This window comes from Saimiri boliviensis, chromosome 12 (assembly GCF_048565385.1).
Source record: "Saimiri boliviensis isolate mSaiBol1 chromosome 12, mSaiBol1.pri, whole genome shotgun sequence".
Lineage (NCBI taxonomy): Eukaryota > Metazoa > Chordata > Mammalia > Primates > Cebidae > Saimiri > Saimiri boliviensis.
Window position 1 is genome coordinate 110,139,014 of NC_133460.1, and position 23,338 is coordinate 110,162,351.

The following is a 23,338-nucleotide window of genomic DNA, read 5'->3' on the forward strand; positions in this document are numbered from 1 at the left end:
AATATCAGAACAACTTACAGAATGGTAGAAAGTTTTTCAATCCATTTAACAAAGGTCTAATAACCACCATCTATAAGGAACTTCAATTTACAAGGAAAAAAACAACCCCCATAAAAAGTGGCCAAAAGACATGAACAGATATTTCTCAAAAGAAGACATTCATGCAGCCAACAAACATGACAAAAAGCTCATCACTGATCATTAGAGAAATGCAAATCAAAACCACAGTGAGCTACCATCTCCTGCCAGTCAGAATGGCAATTGTTAAAAAGTTAAACAACAGATGCTGGCAAGGTTGCAGAGCAAAAGGAACACTTTGACACTGTTGGTGGGAGTGGAAATTAGTTCAACCATTATGAAAGACTTTGGGTGATGATTCCCCAAAGACCTAGAGGTAGAGATAACATTTGAGCCAGCAATCCCGTTATTGCATATATACCCAAAGGAATAGAAATCATTCTATTATAAAGATACATGCATGCATACGTGTTCACTGCAGCACTATTCACAATAGCAAAGACATAGAATCAACCTAAGTGCCCATCAATGATAGACTGGATAAAGAAAAAATCATACACCGTGGAATACTATGCAGCCATAAAAAGGAATGAGATCATGTCCTTTGCAGGGACGTTGATGGAACTGGAGGCTGTTATCCTCAGCAAACTAATGCAGGAACAGAAAACCAAATATGCCATGTTTGCACTTATAAGTAGGAGCTGAATGATAAGAATGCATGGACACAACGGGGCAAGGGGAGGAGGGAGAGCATCAGTAAGAATAGCTAATAGATGCTGGGCTTAATACCTAGGTGATGGGATGATCTGTGCAGCAAACCACCATGGCACATGTTTACCTCTAAAAAACCTGCACCTCCTGCACGTGTACCCCCAAACCTAAATTTTAAAAATGGCAAAGATGAAAAGGCAGTTCATGAAAAAGAAAATCTTAAAGCTGTGAAAAGGCATTTCATCTCTCTGTGAAGTATTTCCTACGAAGAAAAATGTACAGACCATTGTTTCTTAACCTATCAATTGGCAGAGAAGGGAAATCTCTGAACACACTGTGTTGGTGACGAGTTAGAGAACAGAACGACTGGAGCAACTCCATTAGAGGCAGTTTCATCCGATCTATCACGTTTCTAAATGCATATGGCCTTTGCACAGCAATTGTGCTTTCGGGAGTTTACCTTACAGCCATCTCGGGCAGGAATATGCCTGTGTGATGCAGCAAATGGTTGAAAACAACCCATATTGGAATCTGTAAGGGACAGGTTAAAGAAGTCATGGTATAGCTTCGCAATGAAATACGATGCAGCCAGTGAAAAGAATGGCACAGATGTATAAAGCTAATAAGGAATAGCCAAAGTAGAAGAAAGCACATAATGTGTTGCCATTTAAATTCAAAACAAGGATGTAAGGTAAGTGACAGCAAGTTGACAGTTGCTGAAGTTGAATGATGGGTAGATAGGGTTTCACTGTACTCTTCTCTCCAATTTTGAGTGTTGGAAAATTTCCATAGTCTCTGTCTGCAGAGAGAGTGAAGGGGGCAGGGGTATAACTCAGACTTTTCATTACATCCCAAATTGTATTTTATAAAAGCTTAGTGACAGTGATGATTGCTTCTGGGGAGGGAGACTTTTCTGAATGACCCTTTATACTGTTGAGATTTTTCATTATAGGCATGTATTACCTATTAACAAATGAAAAGGCTAAAATATCAGGCATCTGCTTTTTATAGACTTTGCATGTTTATAGTAACGTTAAGTGGGAAACAAACACCCCTCTGAATACTGTAATCATTTGAATGACTCCCCTTGAAAACACTGTGTTCTGAGAAGTTCTTTCTCTTCAGAGACCTGGGTGCTTCTGTGTAAAACTGATACCCTTAAAGACACTTGATGGGTGTGTCTGATGAATAATTAGTATATTATATAAAGCCAAAGAAATTCAGTTAAAGTGTCTGGAAGTCTTGTGTATCTGGCAGAGAGAGTCCAAGACCTTGGTAGCTGTGTTGTAGATTTACAGGAGGAATGGACTGTTTTTCATTAATTCGGAACTCACTGAGCGTGATGGCTCCATAAAGAATGGCACTATGACAACTGATTTTTTACTATTTTAAGTCCACATCAATTCAGCATATTCCCTACACATCTACTGTGTTCAAGGGACTGGACTTAGAAGCTCAGTCTGTGCCTTTTTAGGGCAGAGCTGGAATACTGGTAACTCCAGGCTATCGCAGCAGGTGAGTAGGGGGTCCTGGAGGGAAGACGGTGAAAAGGCCCAAGGATGGAGAGATCTTTAGGGGAGGGTGAGAGCTGGAAAGCAGAGAGTGGGCACAGAAGGACACTCAGCAGCATGTTTCTCAGTTATTAGCCTGTGTTTTGCGGGTAGGAACAAACACTCTCAAAAAACTCAGTTTTCTTCTATTTCATCTTCTTTAGGTGAACAGACTGACAAATGGGTCTTGTTTTCTCATTACATATTGGTATTTCTGATAAGCAAGGATCCAACCCCCAGATTTCTAGACTCTGAAAGTGCAGGTTTCAATATCAGACACCCACACAGGTCAGAAGGGCACACACGCTTATCCATTCAGAGCCAAATTCATTCTGTTGAACAGTTGAAAGTCTGAGCTCAACCTCTGAGTGAACTGGCCAGCACCTGATTGATCTACAATCATGGCTTAAATTAATTGGCTTTGCTCACATCTGCATCCTGCCCGAGCATTTGTGAAGGAGTAGCTGCTGCTTACCAGTAACAGCCCCAGCTCATCATTCATCACCTTTTTTATGGGTTTGAGGAGGAATCTGGACCTCCTTGTAATAGCTGCCACCCTCTTCCCATGGACACTTAAGCAAATTGGCCTCTTCTTAGAAGAGATTGTGCCAGACTGGTGAATCTTGTGCTATAAAATATCGTATGTTGCATATAATACAGACAGATAAGATGTTGATTAGGAGAAATGTTGTATCTTGACAGCAACATTGAACTGAAGATCTCCACCTTTGCTAAGATGCGGCAAACAGCTAGATGAATACACTGAATTATTTTTCCTCTAATATGGTTGATGAGATGAAAAGAAAATAAGTTTGTTTCCCTGATCAAGACTGGGGAGTTAGGATGAGAAGCTTGAATTCCAAGGGTCCTTTTACCATAAAGGAAATGGTACATTGCAAAGGTATGTTTGTGGACTAGAGAGTAAGTTCATTCAGGTGTCCTTCATTTAAAAAAGTCAAACAGAACATTTTATAGAAGATGAAATGGTTTCAATAAAGACCTAGCTCACACTTTGAATGTGAGGTGTACCGAGATGGTGTTTGTGATACTGTCTTCTTCTGGAATGCTTTGATGCTAAACTTGGACAAATGAAGCAGGATTAGTTGTGTAGCTGTGTTTGTCATGTGGTTCAGGGAAGGGCATGAGGAACTCCAAAGTACAAAATGTCAGTTGATTCAATTTGTGCTGCCAAATAAGAGCCACCTCCAAATATTCTCCACACCGGCATGGAATTAATTCCTGTCCCCTTTGTGTGATGGGAGAGAAATCACACACTTAATCTATATCATATGTCTCGGAAAAGTTCCAGACAGACACCAACCTAGAGTGAGAAATGTGGATTTTTCAGTAACTGATGTTTAAAGGGTAACATTTCCTTAGTTTCATAAAACAGAATGAAGAACTTTTTTGGGCCTGATTTAAAGGAAATCTTGGAAGAGTCCCTGCTGGTAGAGAAAAAAACACCAGCGGTAGGAATACTTTCTTCTGATCACATGATCTGTTAGAGATAGCTCCAGTTTGACATGGTACCCAGGTGAGTTGCTTAAAAGAGGAATAACAAGGTTCAGGATGAAGGGTACATGGGAAAAGAGCTTCCCTGCTCTTTGGCTACCTGAAATGTGCATACAAAATACTGATATTGGTGCATTTTATGAGTTCATAGCTTTTGTTAGATTCACAAGTAAGTCCATGGACCAGAAAAGTTTAGGGTGTGCCTACCACCTTTCATGACTGCAAATCCAAAACAAATTCGAAAAACAAATGTAAAAGTACTATCAACAGCTAACAAAGAGAAGAAATTACATGTGGACTTTCACTAATAATGAAATGGGAGTGGACTTTGCAAGCATGAAAGGAATGGGAAAATTCACAAAAGAAAAATTCAATATTCAAAACCAGGATTATTTTTACACCAAAAAAATCATAACTAAAATTACAATAAATCACTAAGATATTTTTAAAAGAAACTCTTATAAACCAGGAAGAAAAATTCTACTTCTCAAATAGAAAGAAGTAGGCAAAGGATAGGAAGACACAATTCACAGAACAAATACAGTTAACAGCAGTGGTATGCTTGAGCTGGCTGGTACTGGCTCATAACTGCCAATTCCCTACTCCTCATTCAGTCATGCCATATTATTAGCTTGAAACAGGCCACAGTGGGAGGTTTTATACCAGAGAAATCAGCTATAAATCAGGATATTTTTTTAAAGGTCCAGTTTGCTGGTATACCATTGGCTAATGGATATATAAAAAGTAGTTCAAGTGTACCAGTAATCAAAAAAATACAAGAAGAAATGAGGTCTGGACAAAGTGGAATAAGCACATTTCCCCCTATTTCTCCTGCTAAGTGTAACAAAAATGTGTGGATATAATTTGTAAAGCAACTAACAGAAGACTGAAAGTTGGAGAAAAGCAAATATGCTGGCTCAGGATCTCAGAACTCAAGGAACTACTCAATGGTGTATTATTTTTGTGTGTGCACTTTTATGTATCTTGTCCTGGGCTTTGGATAGGCCCACAACTGGAAAAGCCTGCTATCTTGAGCCAAAATACTGGAGAAAGAGCATTCCAGAAATACAGAACTGTTTTGACCATACCTGACCTTACTCCAGCACAACACTTGAAAAAAGCCATGCCTCCCTCCTGCTCCTCACCAGGCATCATGGCCTAGAGACTGGCAGATCTCTACTTTCCATCACTTCTTAAAATAACATGCCACATCCCTTCCCTAGAACGGAGACTATGAGTAGAACTTTTAGTCGATTTCTTGTCACCATGGAGTCCAGAAGGAAGTGGAACAACATTTTTTAAGTATTGAAAGGAGAAAATAGTCAATGCAGAATTCTATATCCAGCAAAACTATCCTCCAGGCACAAATACATTCTCAGATAAGGAAAATGAAGAGAATTTGTCACCTACAGATTTGCTTTAAGAAATGGCTGAAGAAGTTTTTCAGACAGAAAATAAGCAAACTTGAAACATCAGGAGTGAATAAATAATAGAAAAGTAAATATATGAGTAAATATAGTAGACTCTTAAGATTTAAAGATTTGTTTCTATAATTTGCTGAAGGCAATACTGCAACATCTGAAATAACTAAATATGCATAAAGGTAATATTTAAGACATCTGTGTTATAAAAGGAGGAAGAAAAAAAGACCTAAAAGGTGATAGTTTGTGTACTTTACATGAAGTGATAAAATATTAACACTAGTCGACTGTGATAAAGTAAGTACATATACTGTAGTCTTTAGAGCAGTGGTTTTCAATTGGGAGGTTCTGCCTTTCAGAAGACATTTTGGCAATGTTTGGAGACATAATTACACATGTTACTGCTATCTAATTGATAGAGCCATGGATGCTGCTGAAAACTCTACAATGCACAGGAAAACCCCACATCACAAAGAGTATTCAGTACAATATGTCAAAATGCTGAGGTTGAGAAACTGTCCTAATCATACAAAAAACACCTACAAAGATGTATACTCAGAAACATAAATGTGGATAAATCAATATGGAATACTAATATATGTTCAACTGAAGTACGGGAACACAGAATAAAAGAGCACAATGAAACAAAAACCAGAGGGAACAAACACAATATTAACATGGTAGACTTAAGTCCAAACATACCAACAACTGCATTAAATGTAAATGTTCTAAACACACCTATTAAAAGACAGTAACTGGCTAAATGGATGAAAAAATATATTCTATATGCTGTCTACAAGAAACTCTTTCCAAATGTAATGCCATACATATGTTAAAAGTAAAAGGATGGGAAAATATATATCTTGCTTTTTATGCTGTTTTTGGAAGTACCCATTTCTCATTGCTGCAGTCATGAATTATGTTTCCTATTGTGAAATAGCATTAATGATTGCAAAAAGACTAATACTAATCAAAATAAAACTGGAGTGAACATACTAATATCAGATGAAGTAGATTTTAGAACAAAGATTACCAGAGCTAAACAGAGACATGACATAATGATAAAAGCTCACTTTACCAAGATGACACAACAGTCCTAATTGTGTGTATCACAACAGAGCTTCAAAATACATGAAGCAAAAATGGATGAACTCAAAGGAGACACAATAACAGTTGGAAAGTCCAACATCTCCTCTTGGTAACTGATGGAACTACTAGACAGCAAAAAATTGAGATATTTTGTTTTATTTATCAAACTGGTAAAAGTTAAAATTCAGCATTAGCAAAGTCATAGTGAGAAAGACAATAATAATGTGGAAACACAAACATATATAAGAGTTCTGAAAAGATATTGTTAAATTATGAGGTGTAAAAGGGTCATACAATCTTTCAATCCAATATTTCACTTTTAAGAATCTCTCCTAGGGGAATAATTAAAGAGGTTCAATATTTACTTGTCTAGAACTTTATAACAGAGCTGTTCATAAGAGCAAAAATTACAGACATCAAGACATGTCCAATAATTGGCAAGTACTTAAACAATTATTCAAGTATAGTGTTATTGTTAAATAACATTTTTAAGGATTTTTAATGCCATTGTAAATGTGATTGATTTTTTAAAGCAAAAAAAGCAGTTTATAAAGCTGTGATCAAATAATCTAAATTATGTTAAAATATACAATTAGAAAAACATTAGAAAATATAACAGCACTGAAAAATTACTAGTGATTATCTCATGTTTTTTTCTCCTCCCTTCAAGTTTTCTATTGTGAAATACCATTCATTATTGCAGCAAACAGAAATGGTTATTTCCAAAACAGCATAAAAATGAGATGATACACATAAAGCAACCAATACAGCGCTAGGTCTGGCACAGAGACGCTCTATGGGTGGTATAATTCTTATAAATAATTTTGAAATAAAATGATGAGAAACTATAGCTGATTATCCTTAGGGTGACTGTCTCTCTTGGATTGTCTGTCTCTATTTTACTGCCCAGGCCTAATTATTATTAGTCCCCTGCTATTCTCAAAAGTATCATAGTTTCTATTAGTTGCATGGGTGCTCTAACTATTCAAATACTAAAAAAAAAAAAAAAAAAAAAGGACTAGTAAATTCAAATATATCACACCCTTATTATACTCCAGGCACCAAACTAACTGCTTTATGTGAATTATCTCATTTAACCATCTGAGTAGCTGAATTATCTCTGTTTTATAGAGGCACCAAGAAGGTAAGCAACTTGTCTAAGCTCACACGTTAACAAGTAGCAGAATCTGGATTTGAACTACGTCCTATCATATCAGTATTGAAATCATACCTGGACCTGCCTAAGTGCAGGGATGGCTGGCAGGGGTCTGACAGGGACGCTAGGTGCATGCGGAGCCCGGTGGAGGGGAGGAAGCACTCGCTGAGTTGACTGGGGCTGAGGGACATTCAGGCCATTGAGGGGTCTGCTGATGTCAACATTCTGACACTGTAGCAATCTCCTGGGATGGTCCTGCGTGGTCAAAGTAAAAAGCCATGCTATAGTGGGTTTCAAAAAGACAACACTAATGCTAATCAAAATAAAACTGGAGTGAATATACTAACATCAGATGAAGTAGATTTTAGAACAAAAATTACCAGTGGGTTTCAAAAATATCAGTAATTCCTTAAGGGAAAAGCAGTGCCAACTCCTCTGCTATAGCTGAAGGCCAAGGTGGGGTAAAAGAAAGAGATCAAGGGTGTACACAAGAGGGAAACTATTACTTATTTAAACTTCAGAATTCTAACAGAAGCACCACCTGCCTCCACCCCACCAAATCCGTAATAGAAGGATCGATTTTTATTTAGATTTTTAAAAACTGTTTAATTAACAAATAGGTACAAAGCACTTGAAAAAGTACCAGGTTTAAAGACAGGGACTGAGATCTTAGGGGAATCACAAAAGAGATGCGAAAATAAGACACAGCTTAATGTATGCAAGGCTCAATAAGAACTGAGAAAACCATTGGGGAAAGGAGGGTGACTGCTTCAAGAAGCCACAGCTGGGGTGGGGCTTGGAGTTGGAGATATTCTCCCACCTGGTAACCCTTGTTCTTAGAACAGGTGCTGCAGGGGCCCTTATACCTCAGGCTTCCACTGTTTCCCTCCTCTCTAAACACAGCTTAATTGAGGTATAACTGACATAAAGTGTACAATTTGGTCATTTTTGACATGATCTTTATACCCATGAAACCGTCACAGCAAACAAATGGACAGATGAATGTACCCCTCACCCCAAAGGGTTTCCTCGTCAGCCTTCCTTATCCCTTCTCTCTCCCTCCAAACATCAATCTATTTTCTGTCACTATCGGTTAGTTTGCATTTGCCAGAATTGTATAAGTGAGACCATAGCGTATGTACTCTGGTTTTTCTTTTTTTACCCAGAATAATTACCTAGAGATTCATCCACAGTGTTGTGTACATCAATGGTTCATTCCATTGTGGAAATATACTATTGTTTGTTTATCCTTTTACTGGCTGATGGATATTTGGATTGTTTCCAGTCTGGGGCTCTCAGAAATAAGGCTGGGCTTTTTTTTTTTTTTAAATAGAGCTGTGTTCTGCTTTTTAAAAAAATTAAAGATGTGCTTTTGGCTACCACACAAAGCCATTCTCACTGATGGTTCCACCTTTGGGGACAGGGAAGGGTAAAGATTATTGGAAATGGCAGCCTCTTCCTTGGTGCCCCACCCTGTACACTTTTTGGATCAAGGGAGCTAAAACAGTTTATTGTCTGCTGATGATGCGGCAATGATTTTTCAATCACTTCTCATTTTTTTGACACCAATCTTGTTCACTATTACAATTTGGACTCTTGTTGAATGAGTTCAATATTCAAGAATTCTTGTGGATACATCAGAAAAATTTGGTGGGGAAAAACTATGAGAATAAACTCTAGCTATCATTCACCAGGATAGCAAGAGAGTGAAGAGACAGCAGGGAGCCATGGGGTACTCTGGGTTAAGGAGTCAGTTCTCTGAAACCACAGGGTAGACGGGGCTTCCTCAGCTCAGGGCTGGACAAAATGGGCAATTCTGAGGGCTCTATGTAACTTTGAAAAATATTTTTAGAATAACAGTGGGCCAAAGCAGCTCACCTAAAGTGAGGTGGTGGCATTTGGAAGCCATGGTGGGGCTGGCACTGGGGGCCGGTATCAGGAACCAGCTTGGGCTGCTGACCCAGTGGGGCCCTGGAAATGTGGCCGGCGTGTGACTGGAGGGATGGCAGCTCACGATAGGCTACACCACACCACGCAGGGACACTGCCTGCCTCCATAGGATCTAGGTAGGCTTCCGCTGGGGTACCGTGGGGTCTCCCTCTTGCCCGACCATCACAGAGACCCTCCCAGAGCCTTTTGACCTGGCAATGCTGACTCAGCATTTCACAGGCAGTGCCTCTAGGATCCCATTCTTATTCAAATCTCGTATCTGCATGCGTGCACCAAGTGCTCACATCTATTCAGGACTTACCTTCGGTGGGTAGGAATCTGGCGGCTTTCTCATCAGCCCTTTTCCGAGGTGGCCGAGGTGAGCCTGACCGGGCTGGGAGCCACCGGGTGGCCGGGAAGGGCGCACACACCTGCAACACAATCCCACACCTGCTGAGCAAGCGTGTTTCCCTTCTCGTTGACTTGACTTTTTACACTTTGCTCACAGAGGCACTCAAAAGACAGTTTACTTAACTCAGTTAAAGTTAACACGCAAAGGAAAGTTAACATGCAAAGGAAAAAATCACCTAACACTCTTACAAGATTAAGAAATAAACATGAATTTTTCCCCTCAAAACCTCTATTTCGTCGAATCAGCTCTTGCACTCCACAGAAGTGCAGCGCACTGACTCCTGGAAGGTGACTTGTATGAAGCTGGCATTTCAGCGATTACGTCTTTGAATATATTTGCATCAAAAGCTACCCCATCTGATGAAAATATTTCAATGTCTCCATGTTGTATAAAAATCACTCATATAAGGGTGGGAGAAAGCACATCAGTGGAATTCCCTGACACCCTGCTTGCTTATGTAATAAGCACATTGTTGTTTGAAGGGAAGTAAAGGAGGGAGCTGAATTCTGGAAATCTGGCAGAAATTTAAAACCAAAAAAAAAACAAACAAACAAAAAACCTGAAAAGAACCAAGTCCCAGTTTTATGATCCAGAAAATCTGACCTTTGCTAAAAAATGAAGTGAGAAGCAGTTTGCTATACATTTTGTTGAGCCACCATTTCTTGAAAAGATGACAAGTTAAACCCAGGGTACCTTAGTTTTTCAATAGTGGTCTTTTTATTTGTAAACAGCAGTCGTATCAAGGTCTTCCTTTTGAGATAAACCACAAATCCAGCGGCAAGAAGACACAGGATGGTCATCAGAATTCCTACGATTAAAGCTTGGTTATCTGAAACAAAACATATTGGGCTCATGGAAGGCGGCAGTTACAGTGACGCATGGGAGGTATCAAGTTGTGACATTTATGGCAAAGTGAACTTTGAGGCAACAAACAGAAATGAAGAGAGTAAACCCTTGAGTGATGTACGAATAAACTGTCTTACTTCAAAGGTCATGCTTGGGGTTCAATCTATGTTACCATCATTCATTTCTGACAACTCTAGAACTTGCTAAACAGGAATATAGTCGGGTATGTGGGGTGATGGCCTGGACTACACAGGCTCCGTGAGGCGAGACAGTGGCACAGTGGACCATGGTAGCCACAGAAGGTAGCAGGGAGTCATCACTGAAACCTCACCAGAAATGCAGCCATCCCAGGCTAAAATGTTCCCAGCCCTCAGCACGGATTTATCACCTCCAAATGCCTCTCTTTTCTCATTCTGTAGTTTTGCTTTCTGCTTTATCTTTTCTGTATTTTTAAAAAAACGAGATGCTTTTTTTCTGGACATCTCAAAGTAGATAGTGGGAAAAAAAAAAAACAAAACAAACTCATCACTTCAATGAAACACCCATGGGTTTTGCTTTGTTACATTAGGGACTTAAAAAATACAGACTTGTGGGGAAACCCTTTTCCTGGGAGGAAGCTATTTTCTCTATGAAAACATCATCTTTTGTATGACCTGCTGCCATTTTGTTTAGTGCATGTAAGAGCATCCTCAAGGGTGTGGAAAGGAAGGAAAAATCAAAGCATCGGATTGATTTCTGACAGCAGCTATGGTCAGAGCCTGTCTGGGAAGGACTCCAAATGCTCAGACTTAGAGGAGGTCTGCTTGTGATGTCAGCTGGACTGTGGATTCCCAGAGGACAGGGATCTTGATTCATTTGTCTTCCCCCCAGCAAGGATCAGGGTGTACTTCACATTAAATAAGTGCACCACAGTCCTTTCAGGCTGCTGGTGATCGCCATGAAGGTGACTGCAATTGCCTGAGCTCTCCCGACCCTGCCTCCCACCTGGACCCTCAGCTGGCTGTGGACCGCAGCAGCGGCAGCTCCTACTCCAGGGGAAGAATGTCTTTCACGCCCTCTGGGTTTCTGGACCTCATCCCCCACTAACAAGGCCTATCAGGGATGTGTCTTAGCCTAAGCAAGACAGCCAACAGATGACAGTCTTGACTCATTTGTTAGTGTTACTGGAAAAGCACTGCTTCTGGTTTCCTGGCCAAAATGTCATTCTTTTCAGACCCTTAGCAGTGATCACAGGGGGCTCTGGCTAGAGTACTGGTGTCTCATAACAAAGCTAATTTAAAAAGTGAGCAGCAAAAGTCTTGAACTGTAGTTTCTAGTTCTATAAAGTGAACCCATAAGTCTTCAAACATCAATCTGTGAAACTGAACATTTACAGGGCCCCCACACTGAACCTGTTGCACGCCCCAGGGTTGCTCAAGCCAGAGGCTTGGGCAGTGAGTGACTCCATCTCCCTCCTCCCCATGACCAGCACGAGCACCGTGTCCTGTGTCCCCTCCTGTCGGCCCAGTCCACACTCTGGATCTTCGCACAGCCAGCTGCCTCTGCTTCACAATGCACGTTTCCCTCGCTCCTTCAGACCTCAACAGATGCAAAGTCCCCAGGAGCCTTCCTGCTGCTCCGTGGGGGTTGCTCCCCTCCCATGACGCCCTCTCTTCCCGCACTTATGCCATGTCATACTTGCTTAATGTCTCTCCAGGACCCAGGAGAGTGGCTGGCATGTGGCAGACACACAAGTACTCATTTAATGAGCCTCTGAGCCACGGCCAGGCCTGGGGCAGTGGGTCATGCCTGTTTACGGCCCGCCTTGATTTTGTATATGTGTGCGCAGGGTGGAGCCAGGGTGGAGGCAGCGGTATTGAAAATGTATTTTCTTTTATGAAATAACGGCCACAGGGGATGGAGTTAGGCTCTTCAGTTGTTTTCGCTTTTTAGCATTCTCTTTGTTAAATGAAGGCTCAGTGACTCTGTCAGTTCCCTGGCTTTTGGCAAACCCTCAATCCTGAGTACTGCCGGTCACGTATGTCCACACCGAAGAGCCACAGAGCTCACTGCCCTTTTTCCTGCCTTATTCCCTGTTTTGTTTCAATGCCATTCAGTTTGCTTGGCTGGACATACAATGCGTAGCAGGGGCTCTGATCAATTAAAAACCAAAACCTTGCTGTTTTCATATAACAAATGCTAAAAAGCCACATCAGAGCATTACGTTTCAGCCAGAGACCAGTCATCGGGGCTGTCAAAGCTGAGCTGTCTCTGGGGAAAGGGGACCCCGGGCCCAAACCTTTCTTCTTCTCCACTGCTACGGAGGATCAGTGAAAGGCCAGACTTTTGGGTCCATTTCCTCCTTGCTGCAGCGCTGGGGCCTGCTACAGTGGTAACCTGGTGCTCTCTCAGGCGTGGCACTGAAGCACGTCCACATTTTAGCAGAAGCTGGACCAGGAACTCGCTGCCTTTCCTCGAGCTGTTTCTGCAGACATGGCTGGTAGGCTGGACTTTCCCTCCCGAGCCCCGAGAGCTGTGTTGTGTCTGTTGTCATGGAAACGACGGCAAAGCCAGAGTCAAGGCTGCCTGTCACAGGAGGCCTTGGGGACGCGTGACCTCCTCTGCAGCAGCACTGGGAGTGGTCTCCATGGCATGGGAGGGCGCAGATGAGTGTCAGTGCGGCCGCAGGTGCGTGCTCATGCGATCCCACAGGCTCCTGGCCCTGGCTGCGCTCCCTGTTGGAGCTCTGTGGCTTCCTGCCTTGCTTCTTTCACTCGAAAAGGCGCGTCATTCAGATTTGCCCCTGAATTGCCCAATAAGAACTCAAGAGAAAACAGCACCACATCAGGAGACCATTTCTAAAGGTCATCTGAGGAAAAAGGGCTGCGATTCCAAGCGCAGCCGCTGCTAACAGCTTCTTGGGGGACCGGCTGACCTGTGTCTAAATCTTAGCGAGATCCCATTAGATAAAATACTTAACTTCCCTGAGCCTCAGGTTCTTTGTATACGAAAAAAGAATCATAGGACCGTCTTCAGAGTTGTGTAAGGAGTAGATGACGTCATGTGCCTGAAATGCACCACACAGCACCTGCACAGCTGTTCCACACGCAGAAGCCGCTGCGATGACTCCCACCCTCCCTCGACTGTCGCCTTTACTAAGAGGTGGGTGTCTTTCCAGTAAGACTTTTAAAAGGCATTGAACTTCACACCTCTTGACCCTACCACACAGATGCTGGCCTTTACAAAGTCCTTTGACATGATGATGAAATTCATACCCATTCAGCAGTTCACTACAGAAATGACCTTAGCTAACAAAAGTGTCACAGGCTAAGGAATTTGCAAATTCAGCCACCCAGTCAAAGTGGAGAGCAAGGAGCCTCGAAGCTCGGGCAGGGATGAGAGGGGCATCTGGAAACTGGGGGAGACTCTAGGCTGTATAGACCCATGTGGGGCCCCCACCGGGTTTCTTGCTGGTTCTACCTGCAGCCACGCTGATAGCTGGTGAGCCCACCGCCCCCCAGGTACTCAGCCACCTCCCACTGGGATGCGGGGCCTCACTGACCTGCTTGCCGGATGGGGCCGCTGTCTGTGCTTCCTCCAAAGCCAAACTTGTCACAGAAGGGAGGGGCCCAGTGGGCCTCGCAGTGGCAGTTCTTCCTGTTGTTGCACACCTTTCAGGGCAGAGGGGAGGGACGTGGGGTTAGGGTACATGGTCTGTGCATCACCACAGCAGACACAAGGGGGCCATGGTCAGAGCCACCCAACACCCCAGCATAGCCAGACTCAGCACCTGGCATGGTGTGAATGAACCTAAATTCGGCACGATGCACCACACACGTGCGACCAGACCTGAGGCTGCAAAGACACACATCTGCCTATTAGCAGCTGTTAAGAGTGATGAAGATTATTTGGGCTCATCTTCCCCCACCCACCTCACTTCCTTCTCCATCTTCCTGTCTTCCTTTTTTTAATCCAGAAAACTCACTGTCTGACCATGAGGAGAAGCCCCCTCAGCAGTGAGGAGGGACCCTGCTTCGGGGCTCCAGATCCAGAGCCCTGGGGCACTGTGGGACCTGACAGATGCTCGGCACGTCCCTGTCTCCTTCAGACAGAAGGGTCAGAGGCTGTTGACTGCCAGGTCCCGAGGCAGGCTGGGGTCCAAGGCAGGCCATGGCAAGGCCTCCTATTTCCCAAGCCCAGCAGCGTGAGTGGGATTTCCACTGACACTTCCTTGAAGTTTCCCCGTGGCTGTTCCCTGGCTTCCAGTCATGCACCGGGGTGCCAATCCAACAGTGGATTCCTCCCCTTGTGAAGTAAGAGAATGGTTCTGGCACAGCAGGAAAAGGAGCCCAAGAAAGCCTGAGGGGGCTGTGCTTTGCCCTTGTTGGGCCCAGCTTGTAGACCAGAGCATTCCATGGAGGGGCCAGGAGCTCCTGCCCACCTGGTGACCAAGGGCTACTGATGCTGGCTGCTCCGAAGCCTGTCCATGCTGGCTGGACTCGTTACTGTGCCAGATGTAACTAACTGAAAGTACATGAACCAGTGGAATATGACCATGAAGACAAGATGATATATATTTAATGTATTTTTTTTTTTTTTTTTTGAGACGGAGTTTCGCTCTTGTTACCCAGGCTGGAGTGCAGTGGCGCAATCTCGGCTCACCGCAACCTCCGCCTCCTGGGCTCAGGCAATTCTCCTGCCTCAGCCTCCTGAGTCGCTGGGATTACAGGCATGCGCCACCATGCCCAGCTAATTTTTTGTATTTTTAGTAGAGACGGGGTTTCACCATGTTGACCAGGATGGTCTCTATCTCTCGACCTCGTGATCCACCCGCCTCGGCCTCCCAAAGTGCTGGGATTACAGGCTTGAGCCACCGCGCCCGGCCATATTTAATGTATTTTTTATATGAAAATTAGGTTGTTAGATCCAGGCACGGTGGCTCACGCCTGTAATCCTAGCAACTGGGTGGCCAAGGTGGGCAGATCACTTGAAGCCAAGAGTTCAAGACCAGCCTGGCCAACATCGTGAAACCCTGTCTTTATAAAGAAAAAAAAAAAATGTTTTTTTTTTTTTTTTTTTTTTTTTAAAGAAAATTAGGCTGCATCCTTTGGGAACACTGGATTAAGAAAAATCACTAAAAGAATTTCTGAAAAATTAGGAAGGAGTGAGACGACCGTACAGTGATTGAGAAGAGCTGCCGAGGACGAGGAGGGCGCTGTTTTTGGATATGCTGAGTGTCCAAGTTTCCCTCCATTTAAAGAAACAAACTAGAAATTATTGATGATGCATTTTTGGGTGGTGTATATCAGGAAGTCGATGTACAATTACCGAGAGGCCTCAGCCCTCCATCAAAATATGGCTGCCAGATACATACTTTCATATCTTAAGGCAAAATAAAACGTGTGGCGTATACATCTCCCGTGGAATGCTTCCCTGCTTCAACCGACTTGTTTTGATGAATCAACCACCCACCCCCACTGCTTCAGATAAGAAGGCCGACAGTCAAGACAGGCTTTCATAAGTTAGAAAGTAGACTGCTACAAAGCAGAAATTGAATAGAATTAGCATGAGGCAGAGCCTATGCCAAATAAGCGTCTTGCCTGATCCCTCAAAGACGCTGCTAACGTCTGGGGTTAGACGTACTAACCCCAGATGCACGCCTGCCCAGAATGGCCTCTCTCTGCAACTGTGGTCCTGTGCCTCGTTTTACAACCCACGTGAAGGTGCTGCTGTGAGGCTCTCTCATCAGGGTAGGACAGTGGCCAAGCTACTCCTCAGCAATGCTTGGCCAGCTGCTCCACCTACCCAGCAAATGTGGACCTCTCCTCTCCCAGGTGTGAATGAGGGCCAGGGATATTGGAAAGGGAGTGGTCCAGGGTTCTCAACCAGCTTGCAGCTGGCCGGCCACATTACCTGGGGCACACCATCCCCCCCAGCTCAGGGCTTGGCTTCTTCAGTAAAATAACGGGACTGGACTTGATCATCTCTTAACAGCCATCAGAAAATAATGTATGATCCAATGAAGACATAAGAAGATTCCATTTTATGTTGGGAGTCAGCTAAGCTTACTGTCAACACACCCATCTGAGGTGACACCATGATCCTTTATGGTTCTAGCATCATGGTAATTTACAACCTTACCCCCTCCCCCACCCCACAATTCTGTGTAAGAATCATTGGCAAGTGTCTGCAAGTTTTAAAATAAAGACTTTAGTGCACGATTCTGTAAAAAAAAGTTTCAGAAAAACAAATGAACCGCTGGTGTGGTTAATCAAGACTAATATGATTCCATTGGAAATAATTAAGCCCATCAAGAAAAATAAATTGTGTTTTAAGCAATTAGAGTCCCTCTTCTAACCTAAAGGTTCTCTGAACTAAAATAACAGCCTTCTTTAGTTAAAACCCATTGTGCGTGATTTCAAGAACATGTGCTTAATATGATCTGTTGTCCTTGTTTCAATTCCTTTTGGAAGTATTTCAGTTCAGACACCGATTCTGAATGTTGGTAGCCAGAGGAACAGTGCTGTTTGAAAGGTTAATCTGAAACTCTTCACAAAGGAAGGTTTGTTTTCAAATTACTTTGAACAACAAAAATCTTTTTTAGAATGTTAATTAAGAAGGTACTTACTGCTCGATCTGATTTCCTTTGTTAAATAAAAATCACATGAAAAGGTCAAAGGAAATGAATGTCTTTAGAAGAAAATATTACGAAGACACTAACTGCTCTATTTTAAAGATGCTATGGATTGCAAAACCTTTTACGAATGAGTGATTTATTGTTTAACTTGTTATGGGCTGGCTGTAAAAGGGCAGCTCAGCCTACTTACCCCCCTGCCGTGACACTGCACTGTGCACTCATGAACACCAAAGACGCTAATGTTTTGACATCGACGATTCAGGCAGATCTGTGGGAGGAGGGAAACACGCAAATATCTTAGTATTTCCCCCATCCCGCCAACACGCACACATATGTGCATTCAAACAAAAACAAAAAACAAGCAAAAGAAAGCTTGGAGAAGACTCAGCCTTCTCTCAGTTAATACTGATGCGGCATAACAATGCATTCTACACTGGACTCTGGCCTGGATCCTGTTACCTGACTCCAAACTCAGCACTTTTTGAGACTCAGTTCAATGGGAACACTATTAAATTATTTTGCATTTTATGGCTTTTAATATAACTTTCAGCAGATCCTAAAATTATAACTGCTTTTCTTATGAGTTTTGCTTAGAGCTTGTAACGAAATCTATGTACTGCAGCATTTTCTTTTTCATCCATTAAAAGATATGGGAGAGGGTGAGAGAGATTACTCCCTATCCCAGGGCCTGTATAGACATAGATGGAGAGACTCCAAGAATCCAGGGCTGAAGAATCTTTTAAGGGAGAGAATGAAATATGGGGACTTTTTCCAGATACAGACTGACAAGTAATATCATCAATGACATAAACCATCAGCAGCGAGGCTCAGCAGAGGAAAACAGACTACTCCTTGAATTTATCAAGCTCTCGTAGTGGCAGGAATTTGCTAAATGATACTGGGCTGGCTGAAAGAGTTCAGCCTCATTTCAAAGGTGCATAATATACTCCAGTCTCAAGGGATGCAGCCCCTTCTCGTTCATAAGAGTTTACAAATCAGTGGAGTCAAAGGAAGAAGAATCTAATGTTTCAATGGCAGAAGCGTTTTTAATCAAGTAGAACCTTCCTGTGGAGAAGATCACACCCTCCAACCCCAACAGCTCATCTAAGGCAAGAGGCATGCCCTTTGGGAGAACTGCTGGCCAAGCCTCACTGAGGGGATCCCCACTCTGTGGGTGGGAATCCTGGCCAAGGGGATAGTCACATTCCAGCTGATAAAAGAACCTGACCTGATTACAGTGAACACAGCAGAACCCTCATGGGAATCACTGCTAATCCCTGAGCCCTGAGAGAACCAAGGTGCTGAGATCAAAGCATATTTCATCTCAATGGAAAACAAACTTGATAAATTGAGCCCTTGGAATTTGAATGTCCGGATGCACCTGGCCCTGGCTGTTCAGGCTACAGTTTAAGAAACAGTTGTCAGTCAGAATGGCTCTTATTAAAAAGTCAAAAATAACAGATGCTGGTGAGGTTGTGGAGAAAAAGGAACACTTACATATGGCTGGTGGAGTGCAAATTAGTTCAACCATTGTGGAAAACAGTGTAGTGATTCCTCAAAGGCCTAAAAACAAATTACCATTTGACCCAGCAAACCCATTACTGGGTGATACCTAAAGAAATATAAATCATTCTCTCATAAAGACACAGGCACTATATGTGCATTGCAGCACTATTCACAATAGTGAAGATGTGAACTCAACCTAAATGTCCATCAATGATAGACTGGATAAAGAAAATGTGGTACATATATACCATGGAATACTATGCAGCCATAAAAAAGAATGAGATCATGTCCTCTGCAGGAACACGGTTGGAGCCGGAGGCTATTTTCCTAAGCAAATTAATGGAGGAACAGAAAACCAAATGCCGCATATTCTCACTTATAAGTAGGAGCTAAATGATGAGAACACATAGACACATGGAGGGGAACAGGACACACTGGGCCTATTGGAGAGAGGAGGGTGAAGGAGGGAGAGGATCAGGAAAAGTAACTGATAAGTACTAGCCTTAGTATCTGGGAGACAAAACAGTCTGTTCCACAAACCCCCATGACACAGTTTACTTATATAACAAACCTGCACATGTACCCCTGAACCTAAAATAGAAGTTAAAAAACAAAATACGTTTTGAGACCAAAAAATTCAGGTGTCATTCTAATGTCAAGGCTTGAATATGAGCAAATGTGGGTAAGGAGACATTCAGAATGTGTAATAAGATTCACATTTTATCCTGTTTCTCAAGGAAAAAGCATTTGTGGCTCAGGGTGTGCGTGGATGAAGACAGGGGAGTGGCGGGAACACCTGTCCTCAGGATTCTGTCTCTGCTTCTGTCTTTTCTTCCTGTGACCTCATGTTAGTGAGCAATTTCAAGATCATGTTGAAAACGGAGTCCGAAAAAGCATTTGGGGGTTGTTTCATCTTTTCCCTAAAACACTGTAGCATTAGCTTGCTGTCATTTAGTCTGATGAGAAAGTTTGGCGAAAAATAAAAAAATCAGTATGGCAGAGCATGAAAATCTCAATTTTTTTTCTTTTTTAAAAAAGTTTGACTTTATTTCTAAACCTCAAAATATCTCCATGTACCTTTCTCCCTGTTCTCAGAAAGGACTCCCTTTTGGTTTATGAGCTTCTCCCACCCCTCTTCCTCTCCGATTCTTCTCTCTACAGGGCCTCCAAAAATACATCTGATTCCCCATTCTGTCCCGCTGAGGACAAGCCCCCAAGAACTCTGTGCTAAAAACTAAGCCACATATCCAAAACCAATATAATACGCGATTGTATTTCTTTCCAAAGTAATTTCCTGGCTAGAAGTCCTCATGACACCTGGAGTGTAGAAATGACTTATTAACACTCAAGGCCTGAGAAGACAGGCTTGATTTTCCCCCATCTGCATTTTAACAGTCAGACCAGGATCTAGGATTTATTGGCTTTTTTCTTGTAGGTGCACCTGAGAAGACATAGATTTAGGAAAACAGACAAACCTTGTAACCCAGTTCTTGCATGGGGCATTTTTCAGTGGGCCCTGTTCCAGACTTACATTTATGATACAAGCAAACATTTGGGGCTTACTTTTCCATCTCCACACTTTGTGCCTGCAAGCACAAGCCCTGGGTCCGGCATGTCATCGCCCAAGTACACGTGCGTCCCCCGGCACAGAATCCGGCCTCCTTCCTGCTGTGGGATGTTTGTTTCTATGGAAACGGCATTGGTCCCAATGACTGGCCGGCTGGCACCTCCTTGACACTGGATTTTTCCACATTTAGCATCTCTGAAAGGGTAAGAACAAACAATTCCCAAGAGAAACGGTTTGGAACCAACCCTATGCAATGTGGGATGGTCAAAATAAAGGCTCTGCCGGGATGTCTGGATTTCATACCTCATCTCGCATTTGGCAAAGGAACTCTTGGAGTCTTTGCCACAGTTGCCGTAAGGATCACCTGCAGAATTGACTCTCTCAAAGCAGATCCCAGGGGCGGGTTTAGCACCTGAAACAGAAGCAGAACTGCATTTTCATCTCCTGCAGGTGTTTTTAATGGTTTTCTTTGCATGACTCGGGGCCTCTCGAATGGTGAAGGGGAGTTGTGTTCAAGAAGTCACACCCAGTGTCTGCACTGACTCATGGCGGGAGCTGGCCAGGGGAAGCCGAGGGTGCCAATAGCTCGCATCCTCTCTTGACTCAGCCCACGGCAAAGCACATGTTTCATAGCTGACTCTTCATTAGGTCTGCTATCTGGGCTCGTGGCATGTGTGGTCTCTCAGGAAATGAGGCCTCGGCTGTGGGACGAGATCCGAGCCAGGGCAGAAAGGAGGTAGCTGGCTGGCTGCAGAGAAGGGGAAGCTTGCTCTCTTTAAAATCATCCCACACAATTCCGGTGAGAAAATGCAAGCCAGGGCAGGCTCCAAAGGAGCAATGCAGGATATGTCTTCTACAATACCTTTAGTCCCATAAAGCTCTTTATAAGAGCAAGGACTACCTTCTATTAATACCTTTTTTTTTTTTCTCTGCAAGGCAGAGATTTCTCTCAGAGGCCATGGAGTCGTAATCCCTGTGTACAGCATGACAGACCCCAGCAGAGAGGGTCATGGCAGCCAGAGAGCTCAGGAAAGGCCATTTTTAGCACATCTAAACCATGGAAAGAGCACATCTAATCGGGGTTTGCAGTGCCAAAGCTCTGGAGGACTCTTGAATCCTGCGCATAGTGATATCTGTTGAAGACTTCTGAGCAAGTCCAGAAAATGTGCCACATTCTTCAGAACAAACCATGCCCTGTGGCCTGCTCCTTCTTCTCTCCCTCGTTGGCATCCCATTTGGGCACTTGATCTCAGATCGCTTCTGAAGGCCAGGATGCCAACACTCCAGAGCCCCACCCTGACTCCTGCCCTTCTCTATGCCCCACCCTGGGGAGGCCTTCCAAGGTGACAATGGACTTAAAATGCCTCCTCCCAGGGAACGGAAGAAGTTTTTATTACTAAAAACATCCCCCTTCTTTAGCCTGCACCTGATCCCTCCTCATCAGCTACTAGCAGACATGATCATCTCATGAAACACACATACATCAGCAGGCACCATCGGAAGTTAGCAGTGTGCTCAGCACTCAGCCTCTGCAGTGAGCCAGTGCTGCATCTCTCTTTTTCCCATTATTTTATAAACCATGTTAGAGAAGCCTCCCCAGTCTTTTTTTTTTTTTTTTTTTAGGGGGACCAGCCCAGACTGGACAGTTTTCTGTCATGGAGAAAGATGAGGTCCCTAGCTCTTCACATCACATTCCCTTTCCTTCCATCTGATCCAGATCTGCTTTGCTTACAGTGGGATGACACCAGCGACACGCTCAGTTCCTGTCTGTTAGGACCCAGTTCATCTGCATTCTGCCTGCTTTTTCTCTTTGATCTATCTGTTGGAGCAGGATAGGATGGGGAGGGCGAGCCTTGGTGTGGAACCTGCACTTTGTACTTAATTTAATCCTGTTTGACGGTACTTTTGATCCAAGTACTTGGACCTGATTGATCAAAGCAGTTTGGAAAACCTGGCATCTAGAATGGTAACAACGCGACAGTTGTTTGTTTCTGCAGAAGCCCCAGGTATTTACTGTTTGCCTGTCGAACTATCTCCTTCTCAACCATCCTTCTTTCCATCTTTTCTTTCCTCCCTCCTTGCCCCTTCTTACCTTCATACTTCCATCATCCATTTATCTACCCATCTATTGATCTGTCCATCCATCCATCCATCCATCCAACCATCCATCCATCCATCCATTCATCCATCCATCATGCTGCAGGCTTCAATGAGACACATGTATTCATTCAGCACCTATTATCTTCCAGGCCTTGGGAGTCTGAGAGTGGCCAAACTGGACAAACCTCCTGCTTACTTGAAAATTTAAAGGCGAAACAGAAAAAAACAAAACCCAAATGATTATGTTCCTCTAAAGTCCTATGCTATGAAGGAAAAAGCAGAGTAGGGGGTGCAGGGGGCTGTTGCTTTTAAAGGCGGGGTTGTCAGGGAAGACCTCTTACAGAAGACACCATGAGCTGAATCGTACCATTTAATCCTACAAGGTAAGGCTCATTATTCTATTTTATGGAGAAGAAAATTAGAACATCGGAGGGTAAATATATTGCTTAGATTCACATAGGTATTGAATACAGAATCATTTGAGGGTGAAGCCAGGCTTCTGGGCCATTTCCTCCTGTGCTCCAATGTTTACTGAGGCCTCACAGGAGCTGGACCCCACACTGGGTCTTAGGCGTAGAGAGCAGAATCAGTGCTGGGCCTGCAGCCCAAGCAACACCAGGGTCAGTGGATCCGGGGTGTGCTGCTGCAGCTGCCCGGGGAAGGGCTAATGAAATCGGGCAGAAAACAGCTTTGTAGCTTCCTTCCCTACTTCATGAGACCAGGACTCGGAAATACAAGCAGCTCCTAGTGACTGCTAAGCTCCTAGGACCGGGCGAATGGAGCTGACATCACTGCCATTCCACACAATGCTATTTTGATATCCTAGATTCTGCTACCTTTATTATAAGGTAATTTCTTTCCTGGGAATTGCAGCCACTTAAAAAAAATACATATTACGATGCAAT

General features: G+C 43.3%; 1 protein-coding gene across 1 annotated transcript in view; it reads right to left on the reverse strand.

Annotated features, from left to right (window-relative positions):
* Nucleotides 1-23,338, reverse strand: part of ADAM12 (ADAM metallopeptidase domain 12) — a 376,200-nt gene that overhangs the window by 17,429 nt on the left and 335,433 nt on the right. The window contains exons 15-21 of the mRNA XM_074383072.1: nucleotides 20,637-20,745; nucleotides 20,330-20,528; nucleotides 17,451-17,528; nucleotides 14,186-14,294; nucleotides 10,492-10,627; nucleotides 9,709-9,817; nucleotides 7,533-7,712 (exon numbers count right to left, since the gene is read on the reverse strand). Of these exons, the coding sequence (XP_074239173.1) occupies nucleotides 7,533-7,712; nucleotides 9,709-9,817; nucleotides 10,492-10,627; nucleotides 14,186-14,294; nucleotides 17,451-17,528; nucleotides 20,330-20,528; nucleotides 20,637-20,745 (920 nt within the window). The remainder of the gene's footprint in view (nucleotides 1-7,532; nucleotides 7,713-9,708; nucleotides 9,818-10,491; nucleotides 10,628-14,185; nucleotides 14,295-17,450; nucleotides 17,529-20,329; nucleotides 20,529-20,636; nucleotides 20,746-23,338) is intronic.